At 42.0% G+C, this 20,317-nt stretch overlaps 1 protein-coding gene across 5 annotated transcripts in view; it reads left to right on the top strand.

The window, feature by feature from the left end:
• Positions 1–14,839: 14,839 nt before the first annotated feature.
• MRPL42 (mitochondrial ribosomal protein L42) overlaps positions 14,840–20,317 on the top strand; it is a 102,376-nt gene continuing 96,898 nt past the window's right edge. For 3 of the 5 annotated variants that reach the window (XR_014794739.1, XM_084880385.1, XM_084880387.1), the window contains exons 1-3: positions 14,840–14,926; positions 16,626–16,787; positions 19,870–19,933. Coding sequence is in view for 4 of the 5 variants with exons in the window: in XM_084880385.1 (XP_084736511.1) it covers positions 16,718–16,787; positions 19,870–19,933 (134 nt within the window). In the remaining variant the exon portion in view is untranslated. Of the gene's footprint in view, positions 14,976–16,625; positions 16,788–19,869; positions 19,934–20,317 lie in introns of all 5 variants that reach the window. The other 2 variants (XM_084880386.1, XM_084880388.1) reach the window with 1 other exon arrangement.

Raw genomic sequence — 20,317 nt, 5'->3', positions numbered from 1 at the left:
CTCTCTCTCTTCTTCTGGGACTTAGAGGGAGTACCTTCTATTGGGTTGCTTCTTGAACACATCCTAACTGGGGATCTAACCAGAAACTTGGTATGTGCCCTTACCTAGAATTGAATCCACCACCTTTTGGTGTACAGGATAACATTCCAAGCAACTGAGCCACACCAGCCAGGGTTCTTATTCCTGTTTTTTGTTGTTGTTGTTTTTATCCTTTTGATCCCTATTTCTACCTGCCTAGTCTAATTCTCTTGCTCCAAGTGTTAAATATTTCAGATTGTTGGGACTTAAGTTGGCCCAAGTGTTCAGTATTCCAGATTATTCAGTATTCCAGGTTTTGAGAAGGCCAATGTCAAATTTGGAATTTGGAAGTTTTGCCTAGAAATAAATTACAAATTTTTAAAAATATATTTCTATTGATTTCAGAGAGGAAGGGAGAGGAAGAGCGAGGTAGAAACATCAATGATGAGAGGGAATCATTGATTGGCTGCCTCCTGCACGTTGGACTGAGTCCGAAACCCAGGCATGAGCCCTTGACCGAAATTGAACCTGTCCACAGGCCATCACTCTATCCACTGAGCCAAACTGGTGAGGGCATGGTAAAGATTTTTAATAGGGTTTTAGAGTTTCTAAAAAGAACCCCAGAAGTGTACCAAAGAAGAAAGAAAAGTTTATAGTTCTTATAGTAAAAAGTGCATTCTTGACAACTATCAGTCTGCATTCTTCTTTGTGTGCATAAAATGTTTTTATTACATAATAATTCCATACATATACTTGTACATGGGTAAGCTGTAAGTTGTGAAGCATACTAATACTTGACAAGTACATTGACACTTGTGAACCCAGTCCTGCATTCTTAGCCCTAGGATTGGTTCAGAACAGTTATCAGTCAGATGTCAGGCAGTCTGGATAATGGGTGCCAGGAGGTCTGGTCACATCCTGTGGTCTGAATAATGGATGCCAGGTGATTTAGTTACGTGAGTCCTTCAGGGGAGTATTCAGAGGGTTACCTGGAGTTCTGGCGCATGTCCAGATGTATAACCAGGCATTGACCCAGGACTGGGCAGTTAAAAAAGTTTAAGTTCCCAAGCTAGTTAGAACAAAAACTGAATTGTTTCCTCATGCCTCCACTTTCATAATGTTAATGATTTTAGCATCTGCTTGGTAAAAGTGGCCCCATTTTATATATTCCCTATTTTCACTTGTTCCTCATCACTAAATAACCCCCTTTGCCCCTACTCAAATTATAAGCAATTGAAAGAGATGGACACAAAAATATGTCCTTCATTACCAATAAAGTTGATTGGAGAACACAGCTCTAAGTCAGCAGTAATTTGGGCATACTAATATTCCTCCATCAGCTCCCCAATTTTAGGCATAGCCACCCAGTCATTTAGAGGAAAAGAGAGAGAGAGAATGACAGGAGGGAAAGAGGCAAGACCGAGCAGACACAGCGACAAAGCTCATAATTTTAAATTCATCAGACAGAAAACGTACTCCTCTTCCCTTCTAATCATAAAAGCACTTGATATTTTCTTAACCTACTGCTTACTTTTCATCTCAGAGGCTACCTCAGACCGCAGTCTGGACAGTCTTGTTGCTTTGAATATCCTGTGATCAATCATACCTATACTCTAACACCATAATTTTCACATCTTATCTTTCACCCACCTCATTTTACCTTTTCAACAGCAGTTCCCCACTCCATCTGCCTGCTGGTCTCTCACCCCGCTCTGAGAAATCTTCTCTATCCTCTATAAAACACCTTGCACATTATGTTCTAAAAAATATTAACTGTAGTAATCTGTTTATCTACTTCCCTCACCACACATTTCTAAGGCAGGGACCATCATATTCTTTGTGCCGTGAGTCCGGCAGTAACATAATGCCTGGCACATATTCTGTCCTTCCTGCCTCCTTTATTCTCTACCTAGCACATACTGGACCCTCCCTAAGAAGTGGGTTTTTAAAATAAACAAGGTGGGGGTGAGGGTAGGCTAGAAGGGGTCCATGGGGGAAATGAGGGATATATGTAATACTTTCACAATAAAGATATAATTTAAATAAACAAATAAATAAAAATAAACAAGGTAAGATCTCTGATCTTGAGCTTATTTTCTAATAGGGGAAAGCAGGGTGGGCTCAGGGGTATGAGAGTCTGAGGTCTAAACGTATCTTACACTGACTTTCAAGCATTCTGTAAATTTCAGCCTCCTCCTCACTTCCTCTTTTTTAATACATGGTACCACCAACTATTTGAGCTTTGGTGGGATCTGTAGATTTACTTTTCTGTGTTCTGCAAAGTCAGGTGCCACACCTACGTCTGCTGACTACCATCCTTGTTCTCATTGTTCAGGCATGATTTTTGAGAAAAGAGGGCAATCACATCTTTATGCTGATATGAGTATTTTGGTGTCTTTGAGGCAGCTTTCCTGCACAAGGAGATTATTCACAGATTAGTGTTTTTTGTTTGTTTGTTTGTTTTTAAATATATATTTATTGATTTTACATAGAGAGGAATTGAGAGGGATAGAGAGTTAGAAACGTCGATGAGAGTGAAACATCAACCAGCTGCCTCTTGCACACCCCCAACTGGGGATGTGCCCACAACCAAGGTACATGCTCTTGACCGGAATCGAACCCGGGACCTTTCAGTCCGCAGTCTGAAAGATCTATCCATTGAGCCAAACCGGTTTTGGCAGATTAGTGTTTTTTAAAAAAATATATTATTATTGATTTCAGAGAGGAAGGAAGACGGAGAGAGAAATAGAAACATCAATGATGAGTCTATGGCCATACCACCCTGAAGGCGTCGATCTTGTCTGATCTTGGAAGAAACATCAATGATGAGAGAGAATCATTGATTGGCTGCCTCTTTCACGCTTTCTACTGAGGATCAAACCCACAACCTGGGCATGTGCCCTTGACCAGAATCAAACCTGGAACCCGTTAGTCCACAGACTGACGCTCTATCCACTAAGCCAAACCAGTTTTAGGACCACAGAATAGTTTTTAATTAACATTCAAATTTTTAAAATAACAGTAAAGTTTAGATTTTCCTTATGTTTTCAAGCTCCACTTACAATTATTTTTTCTATTTATAAGACTAGCAACTAAAATAAAACTATGAAGGGAAACTTTTATGAAAGTAAATTAAATACATTTAAGCATTTTATTTTTTTAAAATGTAATTTTATTGATTTCAGAGAAGAAGGGAGAGGAAGAGATAGAAACATCAATGATCAAGCCCACAACCCAAGCATGAGCCTTGACCAGAAATTAAACCCTGACCTCCTGGTTCATAGTTTGACGCTCAACCTCTGAGCCACACTGGCCAGGCAGCAGCAAACAATTCTTAAGGAGAATACTCAATGCTTATTAAAAAAACAGGGTCTTGTTTTTTAGATTAAGTTTCAAACAAACATGTTCTAGAAAGCTTTCTTTTTTAAAAAAAAAATTTGAGATAAAACTGATATATAACATTATAATTCAACATCTGTATACCCTATAAAGTGATCTTCACCAAAAGTCTAGTTAACATCCATTACCATACAATTGATCTCCTTAACCCATTTTGCCCATCTCCCAACTCCTTCTTCTCTGGTAATCACCATACAAATCTGTTCTCTGTATCTATGTTTGTTTTTGTTTTGTTTGTTTGATTTTTAGAATCCACATATGAGTGAAATTATACAAATTTGTCTTTATCCATCTGACTTTTTTTCACTTAGCTTAATACCCTATCTCATAAAAGAGAAATATGCAAATTGACCATCACTCCAACACACAAAAGATGGCTGCCCCCATGTGGACACAAGATGACCGCCACAAGATGGAAGAAGGGGAGGGCAGTTGTGGGCAATCAGGCCAGCAGGGGAGGGCAGTTGGGGAGGACCCAGGCATGTAGGGGAGGGCACTTGGGGGGCACTAGGCCTGCAGGGTAGGGCAGTTGAGGGAACTAGGCTTGCAGGGGAGGGCAGTTGAGGGAGATCAGTCCAGGAGGAGAAAGCAGTTAGGGGAAACAAGGCCAGTAGGAGAAGGTGTAGAGGGCCGCCTAGGAAGGCACATGGTCAATTTTCCTTAATTATCATCAGCTGACCTCAAGGTGTAGGCAGAGCCACACCTTGGGAACATGTTTCCCAAGATGGTGGACAGGTCAGCTTGGCCTTCATATCAGCCCAGGTGTTGGCAGGGGTGGGACTAAATATGTACATCCAGGCATGCTAGGGCCTACTTAAGAATGCAAATAACTTGGTGTTACTTCCTGGTATTGGGGGTATAAAATAAATGCACTGGGAGGGGCCGTCGTCGTCGTCTTCCTGCCTCTCCAGCAGACAGGATGGCGGCCCACCCAGCTCCCAGTTTAAAATCTATCTCTGTGTCTTCTCTCTTTATTTCTATTATTTCTCAATAACTGGCCGCCTCCATTTAGAACCAGTTTGTTCATCTCTTTCTGTGCGGGACGTGGAAAAGGGAGATGCCCGCCATGTCTGGCCCCTGCTGCATCAGGCCCTCGCAGAAAGGCAGTTAGGGGCAACCAGGCTTGCAGGGGAGGGCACTTGGGGGGTACCAGGCCTGCAGGGTAGGGCAGTTGAGGGAACTAGGCTTGCAGGGGAGGGCAGTTGGGGGAGATCAGTCCAAGAGGAGAAAGCAGTTAGGGGAAACAAGGCCAGTAGGGGAAGGCAGTTCGGGGCAACCAGGCCTGCAGGGGAGGGAAGTTAGGGGTGACCAGGCAAGCAGAGGAGGGCAGTTAGGGGCAATTGGACTGTCAGGGGAGCAGTTAGGCATCAATCAGGCTGGCAGGGGAGTGATAGGGGTGATCAGGCTGCCAGGCATAAGTGGTTAGGAACAATCAGGCAGGCAGGCGAGCGGTCAGGAGCCAGCAGTCCTGGATTGTGAGAAGGCAATCGGACATCCCTTGAGGGATCCCAGATTGAAGAGGGTGCAGGCTGGGCTGAGGGACACACACACACAAACACACACACACTGCCTGCCCCAGCGCACAAATTTCATGTACTAGGCCTCTAGTGTATGTTTATATACACACACATACACACACTAAGTGACCAGATTATTATGATCTCTGAATGCATAATAATCTGTCCACTCAGTGTATATCCTATATAATAAAAGGCTAATATGAAAATTGTCCCTTTGACCAGGAGTTCGACCAGCAGGCAGGCTGGCCAACCGCCCATGTCCCCTCCCTCTCGCCAGGCTGGCCAGACCCCACCCATGCACAAGTTCATGCATCGGGCCTCTAATACATATAGTAGAAGCAATCTGTGAGGCGACTGGTAGGGCAATCTGGGGGCCCCCACTGGCCGGCCTGGTGCCATCCACTGTCCAGCCCCACCCCCTGTTGCTACCTGCTTGCCGGCCAGCCATGCCCCCCGCCACCAATGCCTGTCACCTCCCTCTGTGGAGCAACCAGCAGGGAGATTGGTTCCCCACCCCTGCTGGGACCGACCTTGGCTGGCCTGGGGCCTGTGGGCTGGGGGCAGCTCCTGCATTGAGTGTCTGCCCCCTGGTGACCAGTGTGCATCATAGCAACTGGTCATTCTTCCATTCGGTTTATTTGCATATTAGGCTTTTATTATATAGGATATGTGTGTGTGTGTGTGTGTGTGTGTGTGTGTGTGTGTGTGTGTACACACAAACGAGAGGCCTGGTGCATGAATTTGTGCATGGGTGGGGTCTGGCCAGCTCAGGGGGAGGGGCTATGGGTGGTTGGTCGGCCAACCCCACCCCTGGTCAAACTCCCAATTAAACTTTTGGTTGAAGGAACAATTTGCATATAAGCCTTTTATTAAATAGGGTATGTATGTATATGTATGTACCAGAGGCCCAGTGCATGAAATTCTTGCACTCGAGAGTGGGCGTCCCTTAGCCCGACCTGTGCCCTTTCGCAATCTGGGAGCCCTCGGGGGATGTCTCACGGGGAGCGGGACTAAGCTGTCAGTCAGACATCCTTAGTACTGCCATGGAGGCGGGAGAGGCTCCCACCTGAATGGTGCTCCCCCTGTGAGAGCATACTGACCACCAGGGGACAATTCCTGCATTGAACATCTGCCCCCTAGGGGTCAGTGCACATCATAGCGACTGGTTATTCTGCTGTTTGGTCGATTTGCATATTAGCCTTTTATTATATAGGATATGTGTGTATGTAATCTTCTTTATCCATTCACCCATTGGTGGATATTAGGTTTCCCCCCATATCATAGCTAATACAAATAATGTTGCAATGAACTTAGCAGTGCATATATTTCTTTGAATTAGTGTTTTCATATTTCTTGGATAAATACCCAGCAGTGGAATAGCTGGATCATAAGGTAGTTCTAGTCTTACTTTTTGAGGAATATCCATACTGTTTTCCATAGTGGCTGTACTTTAGGAAATGGGCCTCTGTGATCCATCTCCACCATGGTTGACTTTTGACGGAATGGTTTCTGAATTTCCCCAGGGCAAACAGAATCTAGGTCGAAGGGAGGAGGGGAAGGGAAGAGGGAGGAGGATGTAAGAGTAAGAAACTGTGGACGTGGGCCAGCATCATAGTGGAAATCCCCAGGTTCCTGCCTCAGCTAGACAGAGGTAGGTGGAGGCAACTAGAAAGGCCTCAGCCCAATTTTTTAAAGTGGCCCAATGGGAGATAGCAGTACATAGGCGACCAATGAGGAAACAGGTGACCTCACAGTATTCAGCCAATGAGGAACTGGAGGAGGGACTGAATAAATGGGCTGTATTCTCTGGCCCAGATGTGCCTGTACAACTGGGTGGACACCCAATTTCGAGAATGTTTTAAAAGTCTCGTTTTCACCATACTTTTGTTTCTGAGTCCATTATTTGAATTCAGATAGATGAGCATTTCTCACATGTACCAAAGTACATTCCTACCAACAGTAAGCAAGGATTCACTTTTCTCCACATCTTTTCCAACACCTGTTATTTCTTGTCTTTTTTATAATAGCCATTTTATATCTCATTGTATTTGGATTTCCCTAATAAAGTGATATTGAACATTTTTCATGTGCCTGTTGGTCATTTTTATGTCTCAACAACCAAAAACTAAATAATCTGATTAAAGAATGGACAAAGGATATGAATAGACATTTTTTCAAAAATATGTAAAATTTTTTAAAAAATTATTTTATTGATTTTTCACAGAGAGGAAGGGAGAGGGATAGAGAGTTGGAAACATCGATGAGAGAGATACATCGACCAGCTGCCTCCTGCACACCCCCCATCAGGGATGTGCCCGCAACCAATGTACATGCCCTTGACCGGAATCGAACCTGGGACCTTTCAGTCCGCAGACCCAACTATCCACTGAGCCAAACCGGTTTCGGCATGTGAAATATTTTTTAGAAACATACAATAGATCTGCCTTCATCATCAACCCCACTGTTTTTTTGCTAGCCCTCTGTATTCTAGTTACATTGACCTTATTATTTTTAAAAATATATTTTGTTGATTTTTTTACAGAGAGGAAGGAGAGGGATAGAGAGTTAGAAACATCGATGAGAGCGAAACATCGATCAGCTGCCTCCTACATGATGTGCCTGCAATCAAGGTACATGCCCTTGACCAGAATTTAACCTGGGACCCTTGAGTCCGCAGGCTGACACTCTATCCACTGAGCGAAACTGGTTAGGGCCTTATTATTTAAAAAAATAAATTAAAAAAAATATATATATATAAAATTTATATTAAATTATATATATAATTTAGAGAGAGAAAAAAGGAGAGGGGGAGAGAAAGAGAGAGATCATTTATTGGATTGGCTACCTGCCGGAGGTTAATTCCAGCATGTCATAAATGCAAAAAGTTTCATCAAAATGTTGATGGAACCTTGAGGTTTCAGCAGGACTGAAGATACATAATATTGTCTGTTGGAATGGCCGAAGGCATTTCCCCAAACCTAAAGATCTGCATATATTATTGCCTGTTATCAGACAAAGCATTTTAATTTGCATGGTATTGCCTCCTGCTGGCCAAACATCTGAACAGCCAGCCGAAGGCAGTTCTCCCAATCTATCAATGCCTGCTGTATACTAAACCTTAACCTTTTATATATATATATATACTTTGCTTAAGGGCAATTTATGTTAATAAAGAGCGAGGGATCCAGAGACTCCCAGAACTTGATTCCTACAGTTAAGCTCCTCTGCCTCCCCATGAATTACAAATTTATATTATATTTCTAGTCTCTTTATTAATTTATGCCACAGCACCTTCTCTAGATTCCTGAACCTTTCAAGATACTGAGAAACACCCACCGGTATTAGCCACCTCCTGTATTTCTGTATGCACCTTACTGGGGATAAAGCCCACAACCCAGGCATATGCCTTGACCAAGAATGGAAGTGGTGACTTTTGGGGCCGGGAATGACACCCAACCAACTGAGCCATGGCACATTGACCTTATTTTTAACTCTTGAGGAAATCATACTACTTCCTATCTTAGGGCCCTCACACAGACTGTTCCCCCTTGCCCTCTTCCTCTTCCTAATTTCTTCCCTTCCTTCAGATTTCTGCTTAAATTCAGAGGAACCTTTCCTAATCCCAACAGATTAGTCGGATGTCAGTGGACTAAATGTCATAAATGGAAAAAGTGTCATCAAAATGTTGATGGAACCTTGAGTTATATGCTCCATGGCATTCTTTTCCTCTGAGACACTTAGTGCAACGATAATAAGATAATTAACTATATCATTATATACTTAATATCTGTCATCACCATTTGATGTACAATCTATGAAGAAAAAAAACTGTGCTGGTGTCTTGTGCATCTAATATGTGTTCAATAAATATTTGTTAAATGAATAAATAATGAATAAATTTAAAACTCAGGAGTTGCAGAAAAACACCTAATAATGGATAACTTAAAAATGAAAACTATGGGGTGGGGGAGAGAAAACTATATTGAAAGGATCTTTAATAATATAAAGAAGTTCTGTCCTAGTCAATATGGCTCAGCAAATAAAGCATTGGCCCTTGCACTGAAGGATTTCAGGTTCAATCCCAGTCAAGGCACTTGGCTCCGTTGCAGGCTCAATCCCCAGCCTTGGTTGGGGTACATGCGGGAGGCAACCCATTGATGTGTCTCTCTCACATCAATGTTTCTCTACCTCCCTTCCACTCTCTAAAAATCAATGAAAAAATATCCTCAGGTGAGGATTAACAAAAATAATAATTAAAAAATCCTGATGATGTGTAAGAGACTGATGGTTTGAAATTGATAATATATAGACTATTCATAGGGAAATGTTCATGATACATTAAGTGTGGGGCGGAAAGATATCTAATAAAGAGGGAATATGCTAATTGACCATCACTTCATCACAAAGATGGCTGCACCCACAGCTGAGGCCAAGTTCCCATAAGGAGTCTTAATGAGCAATCAGCAGGAACTGAGGCTAAGGCCCATGGGGCTTGACAGGGAACTTCAGGCTGCATCCCCTACCCGCCAGGGTTTGACAGGAGATCTCAGGTCATGTCCTCCATCCCGGCCTCAGGTCCCTTGTCCCATTGCCAAGATTGGGGGCATGGCCTGAGGTCCCCCATCCCAGACAGGGGCAAGAAACCTGAGGCTACATCCCCTGCCTGATGGAGCTTGACAAGGGTGGGACTGGCTGGGTCTGGAGCTAGCCCAATTGTAGGGGGTTGGCTGAGTCTGGGTCTCACGCAATTTTGAGGCGCATGTGGGTGGGTGGGGAATTGACTGGGTCCCATGGTATGCCCCAAACTCTGACAGGAGGAAGGTTTTCACACACATTTTACTAATTTTCTTCCATCTCTGACACTTCTATTATAGAGAAAGGACAAATAGCAATATTAAATTATTTCCTCTAATTAATCCTCTTTTAATGTGCATGAATTTGCATGGACTAGTACATATATATATAGTTCTATAAAAAGAAAGTCTATGTGTATATGTATATGTCTATTTATTTATATACATATATTAATAGAAATAAAGATACTGTGTTTGTGTGAAAGAGCAGGAGATTGAAGGAGTACCAGGCTGTCTGGTTCATGTCTTTCCTCTGCCAGTTACTGACCAAAGGACTTTAGAATAGTACACATAATGTGCTGGAAACCAAATCAGTTTTACTGAGAAGAGATGTTGACAGGAAGCCAGGAAGGCTGGTCAACAACCTTAATTGCTCAACCTTTAGTTGAGATTATGTTAGTTGAAACAGCTGTTATTTCCTGCCTAAGGGCTAAGCCTCAATAAAAGTGGATGGCAGGGCCAGAGCAGTAGTAGTTCTCCCACTAGAGTTGGACTACCGCCTGGCCCCCCAAATCGCCAAATTGAATTTCTTCAAGTCTCTTTTCATTTGTGTGCGGCCCTTCTCCAGAACCTGAACCCTGAATTGGAACTCTTTCTACGCGGGCCGTGAAAGAGAGTCCTATAATAATGTGTCCAATAAATGATAATTAGTATCATAATTCACGTATATAAAAGCCTAAGCAACCATCTGACCGTCCAACCAGTAGCTATGATGCACACTGACCACCAGGGGGCAGATGCTCAATGCAGGAGCTGCCAAGCTGCCGTGACTTGGCAGCTGTGGTTCTCGGAGGACACACCCGGAACCAGAGAGGAGGGAACCCGATTCTGGGTTGAGTCACCTGAGAACTATCCTCTTGCAATCCGGGACCCCTTTGGGGGATGTTGGAGAGCCAGTTTTGGCTCAAGCCCTGCAGGCCAGGCCAAGGGACCCTACAAGTGCACAAATCTGTGCACCATGCCTCTAGTATAGATATAAGAAGAGATAAAAATGAAAAGTTACACACTAAAATGTTAATAGATATTATCTCTGGCATTTTGTTTTTAAACTCTGTATGAATTTGGATTATTTTTAACTTGGATTTTTTAAATCTACATTTTCTATTTGGCAATGAGCATGGCACAGTCTAACACAGTGGTTAAACTCATGGGTGCTGGTATCAGAAGTTCTTGGATTCAAATCATATTTCTACCACTTATATTTGACATGGCTTTGAACAACACCCCTTCTGTTACTTCATTTGTAATTATACCCATCTCCTAGGGCCAACAGTAGGAATAGAAGGAAAAAAAAATACACGTATAGTGTTTGAATAGTAAATGCTCAAAATTGTAGCCAATTTTTATGTAATAAAAAATGTTTTTAGAAAGATTATCCCTAATGGTTTGGCAGTTAGATGCTCTGAAGTCTTTGATCTCTGGTTTATATAAAGAGTTACTTTATTCTGTGAAGTTTGAAAAGAAAAAAGCTGACCCCCTTTCAACTGAAGCCATTTAAAGCCTACTCCAAACCTCTATGATTTTATCTGTTTTGTCATTTCATTAGCATGAATTGCAACAGCTTTTATGTAGGCTAATGTAAGTTATTTATTGGTATTTCAAGTTTGTATTTTTGGAAATAATAGTTTTAAACTTGTTGGCATTGGATGCTAGAGTTATGAAATATTTCATGACATGACATGCCTCTCCTAACTACTTTCTCACCTTTTTCTTTTTTTTCTACACTCTCTACCTATATGCACTCAACATTCCCATGGCTTTAAATCTATATCTAGCCTAACCTCTATTCTCTAGACACATTCCCCGCCCCCCCCCCCCCATCAGCTATCTCATTTTATATCTTTAATCTCTACTTGGGTATTTCAGAGGTATCTCAAACTCAACTTCCAAGTCATTAATTTCCATCCTCATCAGACCCCCAAATCTACTCCTCTTTCACTCTTCCCTGTCACCTGAACCATACCACCTTCAAGCTAGTCAGCAAAGCATTACCTGAAGTGCCCTTTACTATCTCTCAGCTTCCATATCCAATCAATCCACCAGCAAGTTTGGTTATCATTTTCATTTTCAAAATATATCTGAACTCTCTTCCCTTGTTTCTCTCTCTTTTGTTTTTATTGTCTAAAGTTTTACATATGTCTCCTTTTCCCCCAATTGACCCCCACCTCCCACCTCCAGCCATTCCCACCCCGGCAAGCCCCCATTGCCCATGTTTGTGTCAATTGGTTATGCTAATATGCATATACACAAGTCCTTTGGTTGCTCTCTAACCCCCCTACCCTACCATTTGTCTCTAGAGTCTAGATTAGGGGTGTCGAACTCAATCAGAGAAGGGGCCAAAATCTAAAATCCAGCCTAAATCGCGGGCCGAATGGTTTACTGAACAGTCATAAACTGACAATGTCATAAACTGACAGCGGAGTGCAGTGATGACAGCGCGGTGCGGGCCACATTGCAAGGCCTGGCGGGCTGGATTTGGCCCGCGGGCCTTGTGTTTGACACATGTGGTCTAGACCAATCTATTCTTGTTCAACAAACTCTTCCCTTCTCTTAATCTCCACTGATGCTACCCTACATCATGTTATCACCTTCATCTCTTAACTTGACTGCAGGATAGCAATAGTCTCATTAGACTTGCTTGCAGTCTTGCCACTCCTCACAATACAGCCGGAGTAATCTTTTCAAATCATAAATCATATGTCCCTTCTTTTATGTTAAACCCATCCAGTGACTCCCTACAGCATTTAGAATAATCTACACATAAGCCTATGTCCCAATTCCATGATGTCACCACCAAGGCCTACAAAGGCCAACATGACATGGTTCTTACTTCATCTCTTGCCACTCTCCTCCACACTGTACTCCAGCAGTTGGTAAGTTATTTCCACCCCTTTTAGACTTTTACGTTGTTCCCTCAGCCGGAAGCTAGCTCTACTCTCTTTTCCATGCACATGATTGCTTTCTTTTCTGGTCTCAGTTTTGTAAACCTTTCCGATGAGTCTCCCTGTTGGTCAGTGGTCCCTATTCTGTCACAGTCATCAAGACATGTTCTCTGGCCTAACTGGTTTGGATCAGTGGATAGAGCTTTGGCCTACAGACGGAAGGGTCCCTGGTTCAATTCTAGTCAAGGGCATGTACCTTAGTTGTGGGCACATCCCAAGTGGGGTGTGTGTAGGAGGCAGCTTATCAATGTTTCTCTCTCATTGATGTTTCTAACTCTCTATTCCTCTCCCTTCCTCTCTGTAAAAAAAAAAAAAAAAAATCAATAAAATATATATTTAAAAAAAAGACATGTCCTCTGAAGTCATCTTTAATCCATCCCCTACCACTTTGCACAATGAATGTTTGACAAATCCAGTTGATTGTTCATTCATTTCTGTTTTTCCTTTCTAACTCTTCCTGCAGCATAGTGCAGAAAGGCATTACGGAGTGATTTTGAAGGATGGACAAGATTAAAAAGACAGAGTTGGGTCCTCATTGTGGGCTTCCACAGAAGCAATGATTAGCAGCAGAAGGAGCCTGAATTCTGTGGGAAACGAGATAAACCACAGCAGCCCACATTTATTTTTCTTTACTGTGAATTTGCATGCACTTATTTTTAATATTAATCACTCAGGACAATGTTCGTTAACATTTTGAGTGGTTTATTGACCCTGTTGAATACATCATAAAAGCTTCGAATCCTTTTAAAAAAAAAATGTACACAAATACAAAATTTGCAAATTATGAAGGAAAGGAATTTTCAGGTTACACTGCTGCTTTAGCAGTCAATCATCTGCTATTGTCGATGCCTGCTGTGTTATTTGTTTCATTCATTCAAGAAATACTGGAGGCCTTCTGCCGAGACCGGTTTGGCTCAATGGATAGAGCGTCGGCTTGGGGACTGAAGGGTCCCGGGTTCGATTCCGATCAGGGGCATGTACCTTGGTTGCGGGCATATCCCCAGTGGGGGGTGTGCAAGAGGCAGCTGATCGATGACTCTCTCTCATCGATGTTTCTAACTCTCTTTCTCTCTCCCTTCCTCTCTGTACAAAATCAATAAAATATATTTAAAAAAAAAAAAAAAAAAAAAAAGAAATACTGGAGGCCTTCAATGAGGCCAAGCACAGTTCTAGATGTTGGGTTTGCATACAATATAGAGCAAGATAGATGCCTGCCCCTGCCTTTGTGGAGCTTGCATTCTAGCATGAAAGAGACATTAAATGAGAAGACAAATAATATGATGTTATATAACGGTAAATGTTATGAAGAAAACTAAAGGAAGGCAACAGCATATGGATGAGTGAGGCTATTTTAATGGTGTGGTGTTCTCTGGGATGATATTTGAGCAATATGGATAATTTGAGCAATATGGATAATGTAAGGCAGTGGTCAAAAGAGCTGAAAGAAGAGCACTGATGGCAATGAGAACAGAAAGTGCAAAGGCCCAGGAGCCTTTTCTCCATGCAAGATAAAAGGCAAAATCCAGGTTTCTACACATTTTCTTCCCCCCCATAATGAATAGCTAGCACAGTTCTCAGAACACAGTGCTGAGTTCTCGGATTGGAGGCCTCCTCACTTCCCCATTTTAAATCCTTAGGGGTGGGCTGGATGTGAAGTTTAAAATGGGGAAGTGAGGAAGGCCTCCAATCCGAGAATCACCCCATGGGCTCCCTCCTGCATGATCGACATTGGGGATCACGCCAGAAAACCGCACCTCCTCTCCCCACTCCTCCGCCAAGTGCCCTGACTGGGAATCAAACCATGACTCCTGATTCATATATGCGTGGATGCTCTACCACTGAACACACAGGAGGGACTCCAATTGTTAATATAAACTTAAAAGATAATACCGCTTGTTACTTTCTAAGGATGTGTGCGTGGGGCAGTGATCTTGTGTTTTTTGTTCGTTTGTTTGTTTGTTTGTTGAGTGATTTGAGTCAGGTTGTTAGCAACTAAACGGAGCATGTTAGGTGGTTCCCAGTAAGCCTCACACACACCCGGCCCCCCAACTTCCCCCGCTGCCCCTGCCCAGAGCTCTTTCCCGCGAGACTACATTTCCCAGAATGCCCGGCGGGCCAGGAAGGCACGTGGAGCGGCGTGCCCTAGGACCCGGCTGGAGGCAAGATGGCGGGCTCGCGGTGAGCGGACGTCAAGGTAACCGGTGCCTTTTCCTCCTCCGGTCCAGGTGTCCCTAAAAGCCAAGGTGGGCAGGCCCGGAAGGTTTGTCCGCGGTGGTCGCGGCTCCTACCTGTGGTTCGCGGCTGGATAAAGCCGCTGGCGCCCCCAGTCCCGGCCCGTCCTGCGGAAGGGCCGGCGTGTGGCGGCGCATTAAGGCTACTAGCGGCGCGCCTGTGCCCGGCGCTCGGGGACTCCTCCGGATCTGCCCCGGGATGGAGGTCCCCGTGCTCCCGGGAGCCTGTTCCTTACACTTAGGGCCCTCCGAGGTGCTTTGCAGGTTTTGCTTCGGGGCTGAGTTCCGGACCAAGTGACTTTCCCTCAGAACCCCTCTCCCTGGGGGGGATGATCTGACTCACTTACGGGGGAGCTGCCTCTGGGCCTCGGCAGAGGAGACCCCCCCCCCCCTCCCGCCTCCCATGTTTTGTTTCTGGGTTTGTGCTCGGAAGACGGGTTTGCGGAGCACTCCGGCCACCTACAAAGCAGGGGTGCAGTGGCAGAATCGTTTGGCCTCTGAACCTCTGAGTGTTGAGAAATGAGGATGACTCCTCTGCCCGATGGAAGAGCACGTGATGTAGGAAAGGGGGTGTAAACGGTAAAAAGCACTCAGTGAACTCAAATGCTCATGCACTGACAGGGCAAGGAACCGACCTGCCTAGTGTAGTCTAGCACACATAACTGCGTGATAATTCCATTTTGTCTGTTCGGGGGAAGGGAAGAAAGCCATCAGGGCCAATTAAAAACAAGCGATGTAGCAATGCTTCTATACTTTTATTCACAGTAGCCGCGGAGGTTGTGGTTGTTTTCCCCATTTACCATGGAAGAAACGGAGGGTCATTTAGTTAGTAACTTGCCCAGTGTTTCCCAGTTTGCGACTGACTCTTGGAAGTTAGTCGTTTAAACTTTGTACTGAGTTTCTTAATGAATCAAAATAAAGATACCTCTCATAATTAATATGAGAGTGAAGTGAAATGGTAATGAAGGTACCTTGGAAAGTTAAAAACCGTAAACATACAGGGTGGAGCAAAGGTAGGTTTACAGCTGTTCAAATGGAAAACAATACAATAATTAATAACAATACAAGAATAAACTGTTTCATGTACTCACAACTGTTGACCTATTTTTGTCCCACCCTGTATATAAGGTGGTGAAATTATCTTTGGCACTTCGTGGTTATATGTATTCGTCTAAATCAGTATTTAAAAAAAAAAAAAAATCAAGGATAGGTCTTGTTTAATATTTGTTTTCGTCGGAAACTGAGTACTACTCTCAGAAGCTTTCATATCTGTATGGTTCCTGGGACGTTGTACACAGACATTAGCATTGTGAAAGAGGATGCTCTGTGTAGCCTGTGTGAGTGCCTGCTTCTAAGGGTAATCCCACATTTACTGAGCACTCAAGTGAAAACAGTACTAGGTGCTGAGAAATTTGGATTTAAGAGAAACTGTTGAGGACATAGTTCTGGGGTTTCTGATCACGTGTTTTGATAATGTTGCTCTTATGTAACAGGGAAATGGAAAGTTTAAAAGTTTTGCTTTAGGTGATTGTGGGTCTAGGTAGTGATTTTTATCTTGTCTTCGTAATGGTCAATATATTGTGTCACTTTAATGGTCAATATATTGTGTCATTTACCATAGGTAGCAGTGATTGATTGATTTATTTCTTATCTCTCACTCAGGGATGAAAAAAAGGTATGCCTAGAAGCAAATTTTGAAAGCATTTTCTCTTCAAATCTTTTTCTATACTACCTGATAAGCATCTTGATTCACCATGGCCGTATCAGCAGTGAAATGGGTGATATCCAACAGAACTATTTTGAAACATTTATTTCCAATCCAAAGTAAGTGAGTTTTTAATGTGTAAAAAGAGTTTTAAACTTTTTCAAATATAGAAGCATGTATTCATTATAGAAAGTTCAAAGCATTAACTTATTGTATGTCTTAGCAGGAGGACTAAGTGGACTCTGTCCCTGGTAGAGGGTGTGCAGGAGGCAGCTGCTGGCACTTGATGTTTCTCTCTCACATTGATGTTTCTTTCTCCCTCTCTTTTAAAAAAAATATATATATTTTATTGATTTTTTTTTACAGAGAAAAAGGGAGAGAGATAGAGAGTTAGAAACATCGATGAGAGAGAAACATCAATCAGCCGCCTCCTGCACATCTCCCACTGGGGATGTGCCCGCAACCAAGGTACATACCCTTGACTGGAATCGAACCTGGGACCTTTCAGTCCACAGGCCGACGCTCTATCCACTGAGCCAAACCAGTTAGGGCACCTTTTATTTATTTATTTTTAAATAGCTAAACATCAATCGGTTGCCTCCTTATATGCACCCTGACAGGAGGACCAAACCCACAACTTGGGCATGTGCCCTGACCAGGAATCGAATGAGTAACCTTTTGTGCATAGGATGATGCTCAACAACTGAGCCACACCAACCAGGCTCAGCTTTTATATATCTTATTAAAATGCAATTAAACATATTTATGTAACAGTAGCCCATAAGTTACAGAGAAGTGACTCTCTTTGGAATTCTTTTGGGCACATTTAGTTACTTTGGGTTGATTGATGTTAACTTGTCCTAATGATATATTTAGAACCTCGGGTACTTACCGTAACTAGAATTTTCCTCTTCGTACAATGTCATATGAGTTTTTCAAGTATTATGCAGAAATTAACACCTTTGAGGCAGTTTGGCAGCCACTATTTTTTTAGTAGCCACTAAAAGGGATACATTAATAAACATGGTGTCGTTACTGGCCTTAAGTAACCATAAACTTACCTAAATTTGTAGGTGAAGCACATCTATAGAAACTAGAAATACCTGGGGTATGAGGTAGAATGTGATGTATGTCTTGAGGGTACAAATGTCTGTGTAAGTGCAGAATAAAAATTGTACAGGTTTCTTGTTGAACTGAAGCACTGTTGTCTTGTGTTTTCCCCCCTGCCTAGTTAAGAACACTTAATAATGTATGTCCTGCCTCTGCCACCCAACCCTGTTTCTTTTAGCAAGCACGTACCTCACTTAGCTGGTTTGTATTCAAAGACTAAAACTTCTTTTAAGATTAATTCAGGCATAATTAGGAATATCCTCCATAGTGCAAAACAAAATATAAATTGTGTGAATGTTTTTTTACTTTATCCGCTGATTTGTCTTACTACTGCTTTGTATTAGTACAGTAAATTGAAAATTAATGAATCATTTGAGAGATAAGGTTAAATTTCTAATTCTTTGTTTTTTGTTTTTTTTTTTTATCTTGCACCAATAAATTTTGGGGTTGACATTTTGCTGAACATTCTTGTGTGATAATAGTGAATTTTGTTAAGGTACTTTTTTTCTTTGGGGTTAAAATATATATATATATATATATATATATATTTTTTTTTAATATATTTTATTGATTTTTTACAGAGAGGAAGGGAGAGAGATAGAGAGCTAGAAACGTCTATGAGAGAGAAACATCGACCAGCTGCCTCTTGCACACCCCCTACCGGGGATGTGCCCGCAACCAAGGTACATGCCCTTGACCGGAATCGAACCTGGGACCTTTCAGTCTGCAGACCGACGCTCTACCACTGAGCCAAACCGGTTTCGGCAAAATTTATATTTTGACTTCTAAATATAATGTAATCCTTGGAGAAAGGATAGGTATACAAGAAGGAAGAGACATCTTTTTTACATATCTTAATACACATCAATAACAGATGCAGAAAAGATTGCAAAGAAGGTACAGCAATGTCATATGAAATGTTGGTTGTGGGATGTATATATAGACAAGTCTCCCTTCTGTAATGGTGTTGTTGGTGGGGAGGGGATAAAGAATTTTTATGCAAGAGTAGCATTTGACTTTGAAGGATGAGTGCTATTTGAACAAAGTGGGGATTGTGTTTCATACTGAGAAGCAAGAGGCCCAGTTGGGAGAAGTGAGAGAGAGATACATAGCCCAGATATATTTGGAGCTTGCTTTTAACTATTCTGAGCTACATTTACATTTTTTCTTTATATTTAAAAGAACACCCTTCCTCTAAACACAGGAGAACCTTTTAAATAAACTTTTAAAAAAGTAATTATGGCTCTTGAATTTGTAGACATTCTAAAAAAAATTTGTTTTGAAATATGAGCATTTTGATGAATGGAAATTAATTTCGAACAATTTATTTTATATTTTATTACTTAACATGCTCCCTTTATGAACTGTGCACTCCACATGAAAGTTTTTAGAATACCCAAATACTTTATATTCTTTCTTACCTCTGATCTTTGGCACTTGTTACTCCTTCTGCAAGCAACATTTTACTTATCCCTTACTAACTCCTATTTTTCCCCTCATCCTTCAGATAGCTTAGGCATCATCTCCTCTGAAAAGCATTCTTGAACCTGTACAATTTTGTTTCATTTTTTAATCACCTGAGGATATGTTTTTATTGATTTTTGTTTTTGTTTTTAAGAGGGGGGGGGGATGATTAAGGGAGGGAAGGAAAGAGAGAGAGAGGACATCAATAGGTTGCTTCTCAAACACTCCCTGCCCAGGGATAGAACCTGCAAGCTAGGTAAGTGCCCTGACTGGAATCAAACCCACAGCCTTTTGGTGTATATATATTAAGACACTCTAAGCCATTTGGCCAGGGTTGTACAGTTGTGTTTTGCAACTCTTCTGTGTGCCCTTCTTTTTCTAAATACTTAATCCATCCTAACAGGGTTTATCTTTTTTATTGGAAATTATTTGTTCACTTGTCTGTCTCTCACCAGACTTGTACCCTTTCAGGGCAGAGACTAGATCTTGTTGAATCCAAGGCCCTAATACATCTCTATTTCATAGTAAACAGCAAGTATTGTTTGAATAAATAAAGCTAGCTTTGCATCTATGTGAAAACATATCCTCAAATTAACAAATCCATTTTATTTTTTTGGGTTTTTGCAGATGGAGCTTTATACTGTGTTTGTCATAAATCCACATACTCTTCTCTTCCAGATGACTATAATTGGTATGTATATAAATTCAATTGAAAAATTAACAGTCTGTTAACTATATCTGAATTGATTTAATTTTATTTCTTATTTGTGGTTTTTCTGCTTTTTTATTCTTTTCTTTAATTTTTTTTAATGATTTCAGTGATCTTTTTTACTCAGTCTATGGGCTTATAACTATTTTTTTAAAATATATTTTATTGATTTTTTACAGAGAGGAGGAGAGAGGGATAGAGAGCTAGAAACGTCGATGAGAGAGAAACATTGACCAGCTGCCTCTTGCACACCCCTACCGGGGATGTGCCCGCAACCAATGTACATGCCCTTGACCGGAATCAAACCTGGGACCTTTCAGTCCGCAGACCGACGCTCTATCCACTGAGCCAAACCGGTTTCGGCGG

The sequence above is a fragment of the Pipistrellus hanaki genome (assembly GCF_964339955.1).
Source record: "Pipistrellus hanaki genome assembly, chromosome: 3".
NCBI classification, from domain to species: Eukaryota; Metazoa; Chordata; class Mammalia; order Chiroptera; family Vespertilionidae; genus Pipistrellus; species Pipistrellus hanaki.
Note: the sequence above shows the minus strand (reverse complement) of the source record. Positions and strands in the feature narration are given on the sequence as shown.